Raw genomic sequence first — 15,376 nt, 5'->3', positions numbered from 1 at the left:
CCTGTAGTACCTCCTAATCAGACCCGACATGCTTTCTAAATGGTTATTGGTTATTTGGTTCCTCACTGGCTTTTTCTCCACCAGTATTTCTGCTTTTTAAGTTAGCAGTGCTCTTTGCGGAGCCGGACTCTCTTACGTTAATGTAGTTGTTAACAGCTTTCGGTCTCTGGGCAGTTTGTGTGGCTTTGCTGTTTGAACTGACACACTCTCTGGAGGAAAACAGACTTTTTAGCATCACTGGATCTCAACCCCGGCCAGAGAGAAACAGTGTCAGTACTGTCTCTATCACAAGTCGTAGCCACAGTAGTTGCTGAATCAAAACACAATGGTGTTTGGACTGCAGACAACAAAACAAGTGTAATTACTTGGAATTTGACAAAAGTGGGAGTTGGATACATTTTTTGATCAAATGTTAGTAGACACCATTTTTCATAAAACAGGGTCAATTTCAAGGTCACAGCAAGATATTGAAGATGTTGTCATTGCAGCCCTTGTTAGCGCAATATCTCAAGACCCAGTTGACAAATTTCATTCAATTTTTGCATATGGGTGTACTTGGGTGATCACCCGACACCAGTCGATTACGGATTTGTTGGGACCGGGGGGATATGTCATCTCCTGATGACTCTTGTTGACATATTTGTCAATCAGGAATGGAACCAAACCTCTGTCCCTGTTTTATCTCAGTTACTCAGACCGAGCAGATCGCTGAAGACCTCTGTTCATTGCTCACATCACATTTTCACATCCATTTTCCTGTTTTAAAATTATTTACATATTATTATTTGGTTACACAGATTTCTGACTTTATATTAAAGATACGTGATTTATTGCAGTTTTTTTATTTGAATTTTAAATTCCAAATTACTTTCTTCACTTCCTCCGCTCACAGTGAGAGTAGTGAGAGGCGCACTCCGAGGAGAGTAGGAAAGTCGTTTCTGCCTAATAAACGTCCTCACCTACACACCTGTGTTCCGTTCTGCACACTGGTGACAGTTCTGATTTATGATGCCATATTATCAGCTGCAGCTGTTGTAAGAAGTTATATTTCACACATTAACACTGGGTAAGAGTACCCATTGGTAAGAAGACAGTCAGGGCCACGGCAATCATACATTTGATCTCAATGACCGACTCAAATGATTGACCTCTGGTTGACCTTGCCAGGGCAGTTATGGAATCCACCAGTGTGCATGCCTCATTTGGCCCAAATCAGGTTGACAGTCAAATTCCTTGACCTTTGGCAAAATGAGTTCTTTCAGGGTCATTTTGTGGGATCAGTCTTCTTTGACATCTCAGCCTTGGTAGAAATCAGCAAATGGACCTGGGAGGGGAAGACCAACAAACAAACAGACATGACCTTTGGCAAATTTGACCTTGTTGGGTAATTCCAGAACCCAACAAGGCCGATTTGGTGCAAATAACTCTGAAAAACGTCCACTTTGATCTTTGCACCAGTAACCTTGAACCAGTTGATTCACCTTTGGTAAATTTGATCTCACCTGGACAATTCCAGAACCTAACAGTACCTACATGTGTGTCACATTTAACTGTCATCAGAGTGAACAATCAAAATCTTGACCTTTGAACCAGTGGCCTTGCCATTTAAGGGCAGTTCTACGGTTCACTGTCATGAATTTATCACGTTTGGTGGAAATCGGCCAGCGGTCCTGTGAGGAATAAGGGAACATGACAGACAGATGAAGTTTGATATACCAGAGAACTGACTGTGGCTCTGCAGCTTTGCCCTCATGTCACTGCTGCTCATCACCAGGCTGACAAGCAGCGGCCTGTTAAATTACTGTTGGTGTAAACACAACAGACAACACTAAGTCTTAACGTATGTGAGTGTGGTTCAGGTCTGTTAAATCCATTCCCTCTGTGTCTCTCATCTCTGTAGGAGTCGGAAGATCCAGATCCGGAACATTCCCCCTCATCTACAGTGGGAGGTGAGTTGTTTGTCCGCTGTGGCCCGTTGACCAGCAACAGGTAGCACATAAACCAGTTCCTGAGAATGAGTCACTGGATTGTTTTTGAGACTGCTTTTATCTCCGTCTGTTTGCTATTATGCTGCTGATGACACTTTGTCTACAGGTCGACGTGTAACTGTGTCCCAGCTTGTGTGCAGCATAAAACATGTGTTTTGCAAGTGCAAAATCTTCTTTGTTACATTAAGGATCACACTAATTTTGGGTATCAACAACATGCTTTGACATTCCATTCTTTCTGCCAGAGATTCTCAGAAGATTCAACGAAGTTTACAGGAATTAAACAGTATGTAATTTTAAAAATATCTATCGAAAAACATATTTTCTTATGAAGAAAAGTAGGCAGTGCTGCAGTGCGTCAGGAAAAAAAATATTGTTGGAGGATAAGTAGAAATTCAAGTGCTTTTCAAGGATGAGGCCAGAAATAAGTTGAGAATAAAACAAAAAATAAATGTCTGGCATACTAAAAATTAATGGAAAATAAATAATCAAATAACAGAGAAAAAAAACAGTTAAAGGATAATTAATTAAAGGATACTCTGATGCATTTTGACTCAGCAGACCCTTAATTCTTTTTTTGGGGGGGGGGGGGGGGGGGTCCTATGCGCATCACCACAATGGAGTTGTAAATAAACAGTCAAGGTGTGCTTGTAGTGTCGACTTTAAGCTTTAATTGAAGGGGTTTGACAAAACTGTCACATTAAGCATTTAGGAATTATGGCCATTTGTGTACATAGTGCATCAGTTTTCTGAGGCCATAAGTAATTGGACAAACAATATAAGGATTGTTGTCAATTGTATTGGAAATACTATCATTTTTACTCATGGCTTCCATGTGCCTTGTGGTAAAACTTTCATTTTCTTTTTAAGAAAGCCTTCTCTCTTTTATATAACTAGTGATGTAACATACAAAAGATCCACTCTGCACAATTTCTCTAATCACAGCCAGAGAAGCCTATGCCTCATTCAGAGTTAACATGGGCGTCTTGGTGGCTTCCTTCAGTAGTCTCTTTTTTGCAGTTTTTGATAATGGCCTACTCCCACAGATTTACCATTCAGTGTCTGCATTTTTTTAACAATTTATGGAAATGAAGTCTAAGACATTTTCCATGATTTGGAAATGTTGACTTGTTTAAAAATTGGCTATGAATAAGATTCCTCATATTAAGTTTGTCCCATTACTGGTGGGGTGCAAGTGGCTCAGTGGGATTAGAGTTGAACCAACAATGTGTAGACCAGAGTTTGATTCCAGCTGTGTGATCCAGGCTACATGTCTGGGTCCTTGAACAAGAGACTTGAGCTACATTGTCTCAGTCCACCCAACTGTATATGGGTCCCAGGCTTGACTGGGGATGTAACCTGTGATGGAGTGGCCCCCAGTGCAGCGGCAGTCATCAGCTCTCATCCGATTCTCTCTGCAGTATCCAGGGATATGCTCCTACACCAATGGGCCTGAGGGCCTGTACAGGACTAAGATAGATGGATTGAGACCACTGCAGACAAGTGACAAAATATAGTACAGTGCAAAAATCTTAGGCATGCACAATGGAAAGATCCTATATATCAAGTCACTTATGATAAAGATTTTTTAGCATTAAATGCTACAAGTAAATATTCTGTGTGGCAACCCCTATTTGAAACTCAATTTTTGCTGGAGAAACTATGTCATGGTTTTGCAAGAACATCATGTTAATCAATTCACCGTTCCTTGGTTATTACCCCATTTGTTGTTTTTGTGGAATCATACGTAGTACTGCAAGTAATCAGGCTGTCTTATTCGGAAGAGGTCTGTTACTTTCTTGAATTGCTACATTGTGTAATAAACTAGACATAATTCTCTGTAGCATATTTTTCTTTCTTTTTGTGAACATTGGCAGGTGGAAAATCAAAATTTTTTACATCTTAATGAAAAAACCCCCCCGTCAAAAACCACATTTATACAGAAGCATTTTGACTCCTCAGAAGTTTCACAGCACTGTGTGTTTTGCAGAGCCTTTTGTGATTTGGTTTAAGTGACCTTTTCAAAATATCTGTATTAATAGAGCCACATATTAATATAGCTTTCTGCAACTAATATGCTGTTTTGGGAGATGAATTTGCTTAACCTTTCTGTGTAACCTGGCAACCCCAAAGTCATGCATGTCAGTAAATAGTAAAGGAGTTTTGGAGGCTTGGTGCTCTCTGTTGCCAGTCAGTTTGTACCACTTCAGCAGGTCCAGTTGGAATGTTGCGATTTATTTTTCTTTCATAGTATTTAATGCACATAAAACTGTTTGTGATATATATATATATATATATATATATATATGTGTGTGTGTGTGTGTGTGTGTGTGTGTGTGTGTGTGTGTGTGTGTGTGTGTGTGTGTGTGTGTGTGTGTGTGTGTGTGTGTGTGTGTGTGTGTGGCTGTGTATTGGTGATGCAGGATAGGTAGGTCAATGGAATCTTCTGCAGATAATCACAAAACTGGCAATGCTGTCTTCTGTATATAGAAGGGCACATATATCTATGTGCACGACATTTTATTCTCAAGTGTTTCTTGAAATATGTCGCAAAGGGCTGAAGAAGGATCAACATTTTTAGTTAGTACAGTAGTGTTGTAATCACTGTGTGTGTTCATGCACACAGTCGTCCGAATATCTCTGAAACCGCTTATTTAAATTGCTATTGATAGCATCTTTACACAACAGTATTGTGAAGGTCAAAAGTATTTGGCTTTACCCCCCCAAAAAAACAACAACAAAAAAACAATTCCAGTTTTTGTCCCTGACACTAACGGGGCACCATCAGCCCATAATTGCCTGCACTTATTCTGCATTTCTCTCAGTTAGACAGTCATTGAAGGCCTGTGCGCATCACTACGGTCCATGAATACTGTCCTGCAGAGCGTTAAGGCACTTTGGCACTTGCATGAATTTGATCCCCGCGCTGTCAAGCAATTTAGCGTGCCAATGAGTAAACTCATCGTAAACTGTTGTGAACTGTGCACGACCTATTGCAAACACTGTGTGTCACTGCGTGTCATTGCGTGCAGGGCCTCGCACAGTTTCCGCACAATTCACGACAAGTTTACTCATTGGCACGCAAGATTGCGTGCCAGTGTGGGGATCAAATTCATGCAAGTGTCAAGGTGCGTACCATGTAATGACACGCATGGGCACGATGAATTGCGAGATGGTGCGGAGCCAAAATTCATGCAGGTGTCACGGTGACATTACACTTCTCTGTTCATTCATCCAGAACTGTTGCTCTAACTCCTCCTCTCCTTCCTCAGGTTTTGGACGGCCTTCTAGCTCAGTATGGAACTGTAGAAAACGTGGAACAAGGTAAACCGCAACTCCTCTGTATTTGCTGCACATCTTCCACACATTCAATGCATATATGTGTCTGTTTAGCAACAAACGGACCTCCCAGTGAGTCACCTCTCCCTGTGTGACTTGACTTCTCTGTTACCATCATCCCACACAGCCACGATCTAAACATAACTCATCTCTGCTCATAAATCATCCTTTATCATCTGCCTGCGTGCATATGTGTCTTATAAGGTTGCCCCGGGCAGGGCAGCACATGAATTACACGCAGCCTCTGTAATGAGCGCTGTTTTGCCACGGGTCCCCTCGGTCTCTGTGCACGGATTGAAGTGGGCGGATGTGGCAGACGTCCAGTTGTAATGTGTCTGTGTGGTCATGCCTGTGCATGTTTGTGTGCACGCCTCTTTCAGGGAAATGCATGGTGGTAAAGGGGGAGGATACTGTAGGCGCCTGTGCTGAAGCTTTTTTCTGATGGAGTGTATTGTGCATATGTGTGCATGGAGGTAGACGGCACTACAGCGAAAGGCTGATTTGCCCTCTATTTAAAGACAGGATGCTTCACGCGCACACACACATCATCGACGGTGCACGCACACGGTCGACAAAGAGTGCCGCTCTGTGTGTAACGCCAGCTAAGACCTGCTACCACCCACTTAGTGGTGACAGGTGCTGAAAGAGAACCCTGAGAGGTTTCCCAAGCTGTACTGTAAAACAACATACATCTGGAGTTCTCAAACTTTTTGTGTCTGCAGAAGCTAAAAAATGGTCTACACACACACACCTCCAGTGAACTAAAATGGTTTTAACTCACTACTCAAAATACTGGAGACAGAAAAATTAATCCAACCCAAGTTGAATTTTAATGAAGCAGTTTCATAAAGCACAAGAACTGTACATTTATTTCACCTTTGCATAAGTTACTGCTGAAAAATTCCAGGATCTTTCTCAATAATCCTGCAACACTAGAACAGTGTTATTACCTCCTCCAAGGAGCTAATATTTTCACTGGTGCTTGTCTGTTTCACTTTTAGCAGGATAACTCAAAAAGTAATGAACATATCTGAATGAAATTTGTTGAGCTGATAGATAATGTTCCAGAAAAATAAGTGTTTCAGTTTTGGAGGGCAATTTGGAGTACATACGAGGTCTGTCCATAAAGTATCGTACTTTTTTATTAATTTTTTTTTAAACTATATGGATTTGACTCATATGTTTTCACGTCAGACAAGCTTGAGCCCTTGTGCGCATGCGTGAGTTTTTCCACGCCTGTCGGTGATGTCATTCACCTGTGAGCACGCCTTGGGAAGGAGTGGTCCCGCCCCGTCGTCGGATTTTCATTGTCTGGAAATGGCGGAATGATTTGGGTTTTTTTCCATCAGAATTTTTTCAGAAGCTGTTAGAGACTGGCACCTGGAAACTATTCGAAAAATTTATCTGGCTTTCGGTGAAAATTTTACAGAGAATAAGGTCTGTTAGTACAGCTTTAAGGACCCCTTTAAGGACGCTCAGCGCGCCGCGCTCCAAGCTGCGATGACACGGCACAAGCCACTGGACCATTTCTGAGCTGATGGCTCTGTGGATACGAGACCGTTGTGTGCTCTTTCGCTGGTTATCACAAGAGTTTTGACATGTCTGTCTTGGCTTTCAGTGCTTACCAGTCCAGTAAGTATGAGTGAAATTGTGGAGAGCTGGACATGTCCAAACTTGTCCTCTGACACGCCGAAACGGAGGTGTTCCTTTGTCTCGCTTCCAAAGCGAATCGGTCGTGACGCGCGAAGCCTCCGTGCGGCTTTCCATGACAAAATCTCTTGTTAAAAGTGAAATCTGCCGTAAAATGGCTGATGTCCAGCTCTTGTGATAACCAGAGAAAGAGCACACGATGGTCTCGTATCCACAGAGCCATCAGCTCAGAAATGGTCCAGTGGCTTGTGCCGTGTCGTCGCAGCTCGGAGCGCGGCGCACTGAGCGTCCTTAAAGGGGTCCTTAAAGCTGTACTAACAGACCTTATTCTCTGTGAAGCCCGTAAAATTTTCACCGAAAGCCAGATACATTTTTCGAAAAGTTTCCAGGTGCCAGTCTCTAACAGCTTCTAAAAAAATTATGATGGAAAAAAACCCCAAATCATTCCGCCATTTCCAGACAATGAAAATCCAACGACGGGGTGGGACCACTCCTTCCACAAGGCATGCTCACAGGCGAATGATGTCACCAACAGGTGTGGAAAAACTCACGCATGCGCACAAGGGTTCAAGCATGTCTGACGTAAAAACATATGAATGAAATCCATATAGTTAAAAAAAAAAAAAAAGGTACGATACTTTATGGACAGACCTCGTATAGGAACATTTAACTCAGAAAGTTGCGAGAGGATGTTGGTGAAATTTGGTGAACAGGTGAATAATGTCCTTGATATTAGATATTTTATTTAGAATTTGATCTGAAACTCATTTGGATCCAGGATCCATAAGAATTTTTGCGCATTCAGGAACATTTATTTAAAAAAAATTATTTGTAATGAACTTCAAAACTTTTTCTGTGCAGATGAATAATGTCCTGGCAAATCATTTATGATGGTTGACACTAAAAGTGAGAAACTGGGTATTTTAGTGGTGGGGATTATGTGGCCTTGGTGCAGGTATGTGCTCCCTGAGTGCCTTCTAGTTAATTGCTTCCACGTGAATTGATTTATTTATCGGTACACCTATATACATTTGCTGTATGTATGTCCGACTGTTCTAATTACCGGGGCATCACTCTCCTCTCAATAGCAGGTAAGATTTTGGCTCCAGTGCTGCTCAACAGGCTTACCCCTACCATAGCGCATGAAAATACTCCCGAGAGTCAGTGCGGATTTCGGGCCAACATGGGAACCACCGACATGATCTTCGTCCTGAGACAGATCCAGGAGAAGTGCAAAGAACAGAACATGGCCCTTTATGCAGCCTTCATAGACCTAACCAAGGCTTTTGACACGGTCAGTCATGAGGGTTTGTGGAAGATTCTTGCACGCCTTGGCTGCCCTCCAAAGGTCCTCACCATCATTGCCAGCAGCATGAAGGCCAGATGGGACAAGTGAAGTACAACGGGACTCTGTCCGGCAGCTTCCCCATCTCAAATGGCGTCAAACAAGGTTGCATCCTCGCGCCCACTCTGTTCTCCATCTTCTTCAGCATTATGCTTCGTGAGGCCAAAGAAGACTTGACAGACGGCATCTATGTCCACTTCAGAACCGACGGAAGTCTGTTTAACTTGCGGCGCCTTCTGTCCCACACTAAGATCACAGAACAGCTAATCATGGAGCTGCTCTTCACAGATGACTGCGCCCTCGTCGCCCATACGGAGCAAGCCTTGCAGCACATTGTCAACTGTTTTGCTGAAGCAGCAAGAGCCTTCGGCCTCACCATCAGCCTGAGAAAGACAGAAGTGCTATATCAACCGGTCCCCCATACAGCATATACCCCACCCCAAATCAACATCGAGGGTACCAGCCTGAATGCAGTAGAGCACTTCACGTATCTCGGTAGTGTTATCTCAAATGACGCATCTGTTACCAAGGACCTAGACAGTCGCCTTGCCAAGGCCAGCAGTTCTTTTGGTCGACTCTCAAAGAAAGTCTGGCAGAATCATGCACTGCGCCTTTCCACAAAAGTGCAGGTCTACAGAGCCATTGTGGTCCCTACCCTCCTGTATGGAGCTGAAACCTGGGTTCTGTATCGCCAGCAGATCAGATTACTGGAACGCTTTCATCAGCGTTGTCTCCGAAACATCTTCGGGATCAAGTGGCAGGACTACGTCTCAAATGAGGACATCCTTACCAGAGCCAAATTGCCCAGCATGGAGTCTGTTATACTCAAACAACAGCTTCGTTGGGCAGGTCACGTAGCCAGGATGGATGATACACGCATGCCGAAATTAATTCTCTTTGGCGAGCTCAAGGAAGGGAGACGAAACCAAGCGGCCCCCAAAAAGCGCTATAAGGACCAGCTGAAGAAACAGCTCTCCCTTGCAGGCATTCAGCATCAGTCATGGCATCATCTAGCTACAGATAGACTCAGCTGGCGTTCCAGCATCAAATCCGCCAGCCTGAAGTTTGAGGCAGAAAGAAGTGAGGCCTCACGCCAGAAGCGTCTAAGACAGAAAGAGCGGGCAGCAGCACAAGCCCAGCCTACTCAAGTGTTCATTTGCCCCAAGTGTAACAGGTCTTGTGCATCCCGCATCGGACTTTTCAGCCACCAGAGGGCTTGTAGAAAATAAACTTTAAAAAAAAAAAAAAAGGGCCTTCCCACTATCCTCGCAAGCGAGGAAACTGCGAACAACAACGTATGTATTGGTATGTTGGGATTGTTTTTGGTCCTGATCTAAAGAGATTTTGATCCAATTTGGGTCAAACATGTTTACAGTGTCAGCTGTTAAAAATAAACCCACAATTACTATGAAAACAATAATATGAAGTCATGGATCACCATTCTATTGGCCACATGACCTTTGACTTTGGGTGACCTTGAACAAACAACTTGGGGCCAATATGAATTAAACTTGTAAATATTCTAAGTCGAAGATAAATTGGTTCAAATTTGGATCTGATTTATTTTAGAAGTTTCATAACTGCTATCTGACAGTAAAATGTTTATATCTGGATTGTGGTCAACAAAAGACATTTGAAGACATCATCGGGGGCTTTGGAATACATCAACACTTTTCACTATTTTCGCAATTAACTGAATATGAAAATAATCGTATGTTACAGCCCTAGTAGAGCTCCAGCATTTGTATCTTGGCCATCAAACAGTGGAGAGGAAGAATGTCTCTTAGTCGATTCCCGGACGAGATGGTGGACAGTCAGGGTCGATCTAGAGATATCTGTGCGTGGGTTTGTTCAAAGCAGGAATGTCATTGCACATTGACAAACACATGGTTCTTGACAGATCTTTAGCCTGGGCAGATGATGGGGAAATCCCAGACGATCAGGGTCCAAGGACCTGCTGCAACCTTCATCCACCTTCATAGCCCAGTCCTCACATTTGTTTGTTTTCATGATGCTATCACGAAAAGTATTAGGTTGTCGTGACACAGTCACCCATCGATGATTAATTTTAACCCTAACCATAACCCCAAATGCTGCTCCCCAAGTCATCTCAAATTTTGTGGCGGTATCACAAAGTAATTGATTAAATCACTTTTTGTGATGCCATCACAAACTTGGGGTGAGATGGGGTTGGCCTTCACAGCCGTTGGGTTACACGGCATCACCTCCTCCACCTGACCCACTGTTGAGGACTTCTTGAATATGTAGTAATGCAATACGCCAAACATTATATTTTCCTTTTTTCAAATTGTGGAAGTACAATACACAGCACATTGTGCAAAATTAACTGATCAGATGTTCTCTTTGTAATATAAGACTGTCAAATTTGCTGTCACTTCAACCCTTTGTTGGGGGGGTTATGCCGTATATGGTAGGAACCAAAGTCTATGCAGATAGACCGATTTAGATCTAATCTCTCTACCAGTTTTTTAAAACCAACAACTGTACATATTCTGATGTACTTATAGTATTTAGCTAAACAAAACCTTTAACCTATAACTTTGACTGGAGGACAGATGCTGATGGGATTGCTGTGTCAAGTGAAAACCATCTGCACTTCCCTGTCTGTCCCCGTCTTTGTCACTTTTTTCTGTCTGGGTCCAATTTCCTGCCTGCCGGTTCTTCCGCCTGTCACGTCTGTCTGCCTGCGGATGTCTGTGCTCTCTGGTTACGGGGTGAGGTTTGGAGGAATCCCGCGTTCCTGTGTGGCATGATGAAGGCTGCCGGTGGTGGGGCAGGGCAGAGCAGCGCTGGCTGTTAGCACTCTGACCACGCACTGTGCCAGGGTTGTCCCACTCGCTCCCTCCAAGGGAGCACAACATGGTGAATTACATGACCTATGTGCAAAAATAAACAAACAAATAAACAAAAATGATATGTAGCGCGCCACATTCCTCCCCCTTCTGTTCATCTGTCTGTCCTTGCGTGCATGGATATTATGGCACATCTCAAAAACCACTGGTCATTCAGCCTTAATTGCGCTAATGGAACTCTTTGTCAGAAAGTGAAGCGGTTACCACAGCCATGGCCAAAAACAACAAAATTATCCCACCACTTAGATCTCACTAACCGCAGAAAGTAGACAACAGATTTTAGGCAGAAATTATTCAATCACCCCAAGTTTTGGCTTTGCTAAAGTCAAACTTCCTTTCTGAAAATGTTACGATTGGTTCTGGAGATAATGCATAAAAACCACAAGATGCAACCGCTCAAAATGCAAGGAGGCAGACGTTAAACTGTAACCAGTTTATTGTAGTTAAGTGGAGCTGCTTGGGAGGCACAGGAGGAAGGGAGGATGATAGCCAGGGCCAGGGGGAACGCCAGGGTGGAACAGTGGCAGCTGGATGTTCTGGAAAAGGCAAAAGAGCAGGTTACCTGATCTGGAGTGAATAAGTAGAAAACGTACTGAGGCAAACATGGGGTAATGATGCAACAGTACATACAACAAACTCGGAGGACCAGAGGTACCACAAGAATAACAGAGTTATCCAGCAAAGCTTGAAAGTGAATCCGGGGAATAAATAGCCTGATGGTTAAGGTGCAGGTGTGACGACTGCCACAGGTGTCCAGCATCCACAATCAGCCGTCCACAGTGTCACTGATGGTAGTAAAGGGAGAGAGAGAGGGAAAGCCAAGCAAACACACAAGAGAAATGCCACTTGTTTTTACATTTCACTCATTAAATTGCCCCTCTGGATCTCAGTAATCACTGAGGCTAAAGAGCTTAATGTGGGCTTAAATTATACATAAGACCCAAATTTCTACTTGTTATTAATTAACATTTTTTTCTATAAAGGACATAAACACCAGTTTTGACCTTTGACTTTGAGAAATGTAGAGTTACTTCTACCAGAAGACTTTCACAATCAGCTAATTGTCTCCAGCCACGCACATAATTCTAAACACATGCGACCATCAATTATCACTACAAACCAATAAATGCAAGCACGTACTTAAAAGCTTAAATGTCTCTCTTACCTCTTGATGCACTTTCAGTTGTCTGCGTGACGCTCCCTCTGCTGCCCCACCACCACGCGGTCTCTGTATGCTGCGCAGGGGGCGGCAATCTGCCTCCTCTATCAGCGGGATTCAAAATCGTCTCAAATCATCCCACAGCCATAACAAGGACTGAGGCCAAAATAAATTTACAACTTTATATTAAATTATGTAATAAATGATTTTCTTTAACCCGTTGAGTCTTCTGGTAAAAATGACTCATTGTAACCACTGAGGCTACTGTAGATGCTGGACATAAAATTTTCAATGAGCTCATAATATTTTTTCCTAAAAATGACCACAAATGCCTGTTTGGACCTTAGGTCATGGTCAAGTCACAATTCGCTACCCACTCAGGGTACAGGACAGGTCTATGTGTATTTCAGTTATCGGTTCTAAATTGTCCATAAGTATTTGGATAGTTTCAGTTTTTGTAATTTTGCCCCTGTGCACCACCACAGTGCATTTGAAATTAAACAGCCAAGATGTGCTTATACAACCCCTGGCAAAAATTATGGAATCACCGGCCTCGGAGGATGTTCATTCAGTTGTTTAATTTTGTGAAAAAAAGCAGATCACAGACATGACACAAAACTAAAGTCATTTCAAATGGCAACTTTCTGGCTTTAAGAAACACTATAAGAAATCAAGAAAAAAAGATTGTGACAGTCAGTAACGGTTACTTTTTTAGACCAAGCAGAGGAAAAAAATATGGAATCACTCAATTCTGAGGAATAAATTATGGAATCACCCTGTAAATTTCCATCCCCCAAACTAAAACCTGCATCTGTTGGGAAAGTGTCAGTACACGGACCCACAACAGGGGGCGCAAATGAACGGACAATGGAGAAAGTCAAATAACAAGGCTTTACTGTTGTGAACGTGCACAACGAATACAACCAATCACGAAATGGACAACAGTCAATTCACAAAAGTGTCGTGTGGGCAGGCTCGAAGATAGGAGACGCCTCTCCAAGGTAGACCCGAACCACACGGCTTCCTCTGCCACAGGACCCCGGAAATACTGGAGCCGCCAAGTCCCGAACTCCCAGGTGGCCACTGCCTCCGCGTGTCGGACCTGGTACTGCTGGCGAGGAACAAAGAACAGTTAGATGGGGGCGCGTTTCCACCCAAGACTCCGAACAGCAGGGAAGTTACCTCCACCTCTCGTTGGAACAGTACTCCACAAGCTATACACTAATCCAAAAGGATACACTCCGTCAGCTTTGATACGTTACCTCGTAGGTAGAAACGATATCTCGGCAATGAGGTGGAGGTGCCGTCCTGCTGATATACACCACAGATGATTGCCGTCAGCTGTCTCAGGTGATGGGTGACAGCTGTCACCGTAGCTGCTCACGTGAGGCGGCGGCGCCCTCTGGTGCCTGGAGCCCGCACTCCAGGCAGGGCGCCCTCTGGTGGTGGTGGGCCAGCAGTACCTCCTCTTCAGCGGCCCACACAACAGGATCAAATCAGATCTGCTCATTGACATTGACCCTATGCCATGACATTGATCCTATGTGTCTTTTTGCAAGGAACATTTTCACAGTTTTTGCTCTATGGCAAGATGCATTATCATCTTGAAAAATGGTTTCATCATCCCCAAACATCCTTTCAATTGTCCAAAATATCAACGTAAACTTGTGCATTTATTGATGATGTATTGACAGCCATCTCCCCAGTGCCTTTACCTGACATGCAGCCCCATATCATCAATGACTGTGGAAATTTAGATGTTCTCTTCAGACAATCATCTTTATAAATCTCATTGGAAACGGCACCAAACAAAAGTTCCAGCATATCACCTTGCCCAATGCAGATTTGAGATTCATCACTGAATATCACTTTCATCCAGTCATCCACAGTCCACGATTGCTTTTCCTTAGCCCATTGTAACCTTGTTTATTCTGTTTAAGTGTTAATGATGGCTTTCGTTTAGCTTTTCTGTATGTAAATCCCATTTCCTTTAGGCGGTTTCTTACATTTCAGTCTTAGACGTTGACTCCAGTTTCCTCCCATTCGTTCCTCATTTGTTTTGTTGTGCATTTTGGGATTTTTGAGACATATTACTTTAAGTTTTCTGTCTTGACGCTTTGATGTCTTCCTTTGTCTACCAGTATATTTGCCTTTAACAACCTTTCCCATGTTTTTTGTATTTGGTCCTGAGTTTAGACACAGCTGACTGTGAACAACCAACATCTTTTGCAACATTGCATGATGATTTACTCTCTTTTAAGAGTTTGATAATCCTCTCCTTTGTTTCAACTGACATATCTCGTGTTGGAGCCATGATTCATGTCAGTCCACTTGGTGCAACAGCTCTCCAAGGTGTGATTACTCCTTTTTAGATGCAGACTAATGAGCAGATCTGATATGATGCAGGTGTTAGTTTTGGGAATGAAAATTTACAGGGTGATTCCATAATTTTTTCCTCAGAATTGAGTGATTCCATATTTTTTTTCCTCTGCTTGGTCTAAAAAAGTAACCGTTACTGACTGCCACAATCTTTTTTTCTTGATTTCTTATAGTGTTTCTTAAAGCCAGAAAGTTTGCCATTTGAAATGACTTTAGTTTTGTGTCATGTGTGTGATCTGCTTTTTTTTCTACAAAATTAAACAACTGAATGAACATCCTCCGAGGCCGGTGATTCCATAATTTTTGCCAGGGGTTGTAGTCTACACTTTAATTTTTAATTCAAGGGGTTTAACAGAAAAACTGAATTAGTAATAATATTTGCATTTAGGAATTCTCCTCATTTTAATACATATTTCCTTCATTTTCCAAAGCTTTAAGTTATGACGATAGTTTTTGTTTACAACGACTGACATCACACGCATGCGCATTTACGTGGTTGGCAAGAACAAGTGTAAATTGATACCACGAAAGAGGAAACAGTATGCCGTCTTCGAGTCCAGGAAGCGATTCGGTAGTTTCTGAATATGTTTGAAACCTAGCTAGTACTGCAAAAGCAAGGTATTTCTCTAAGCTAACCTACAAT

General features: G+C 42.8%; 1 protein-coding gene across 1 annotated transcript in view; it reads left to right on the top strand.

Annotated features, from left to right (window-relative positions):
- The window catches only part of igf2bp2a (insulin-like growth factor 2 mRNA binding protein 2a), a 216,242-nt gene that overhangs the window by 92,939 nt on the left and 107,927 nt on the right, over positions 1–15,376 (top strand). The window contains exons 4-5 of the mRNA XM_034187013.1: positions 1,901–1,949; positions 5,261–5,312. Coding sequence (XP_034042904.1) covers positions 1,901–1,949; positions 5,261–5,312 — 101 coding nt within the window. The remainder of the gene's footprint in view (positions 1–1,900; positions 1,950–5,260; positions 5,313–15,376) is intronic.

The sequence above is a fragment of the Thalassophryne amazonica genome, chromosome 14 (assembly GCF_902500255.1).
Source record: "Thalassophryne amazonica chromosome 14, fThaAma1.1, whole genome shotgun sequence".
NCBI lineage: Eukaryota > Metazoa > Chordata > Actinopteri > Batrachoidiformes > Batrachoididae > Thalassophryne > Thalassophryne amazonica.
The sequence above is the reverse complement of the archived record's forward strand: the minus strand, read 5'-3'. Positions and strand labels throughout refer to the sequence as shown.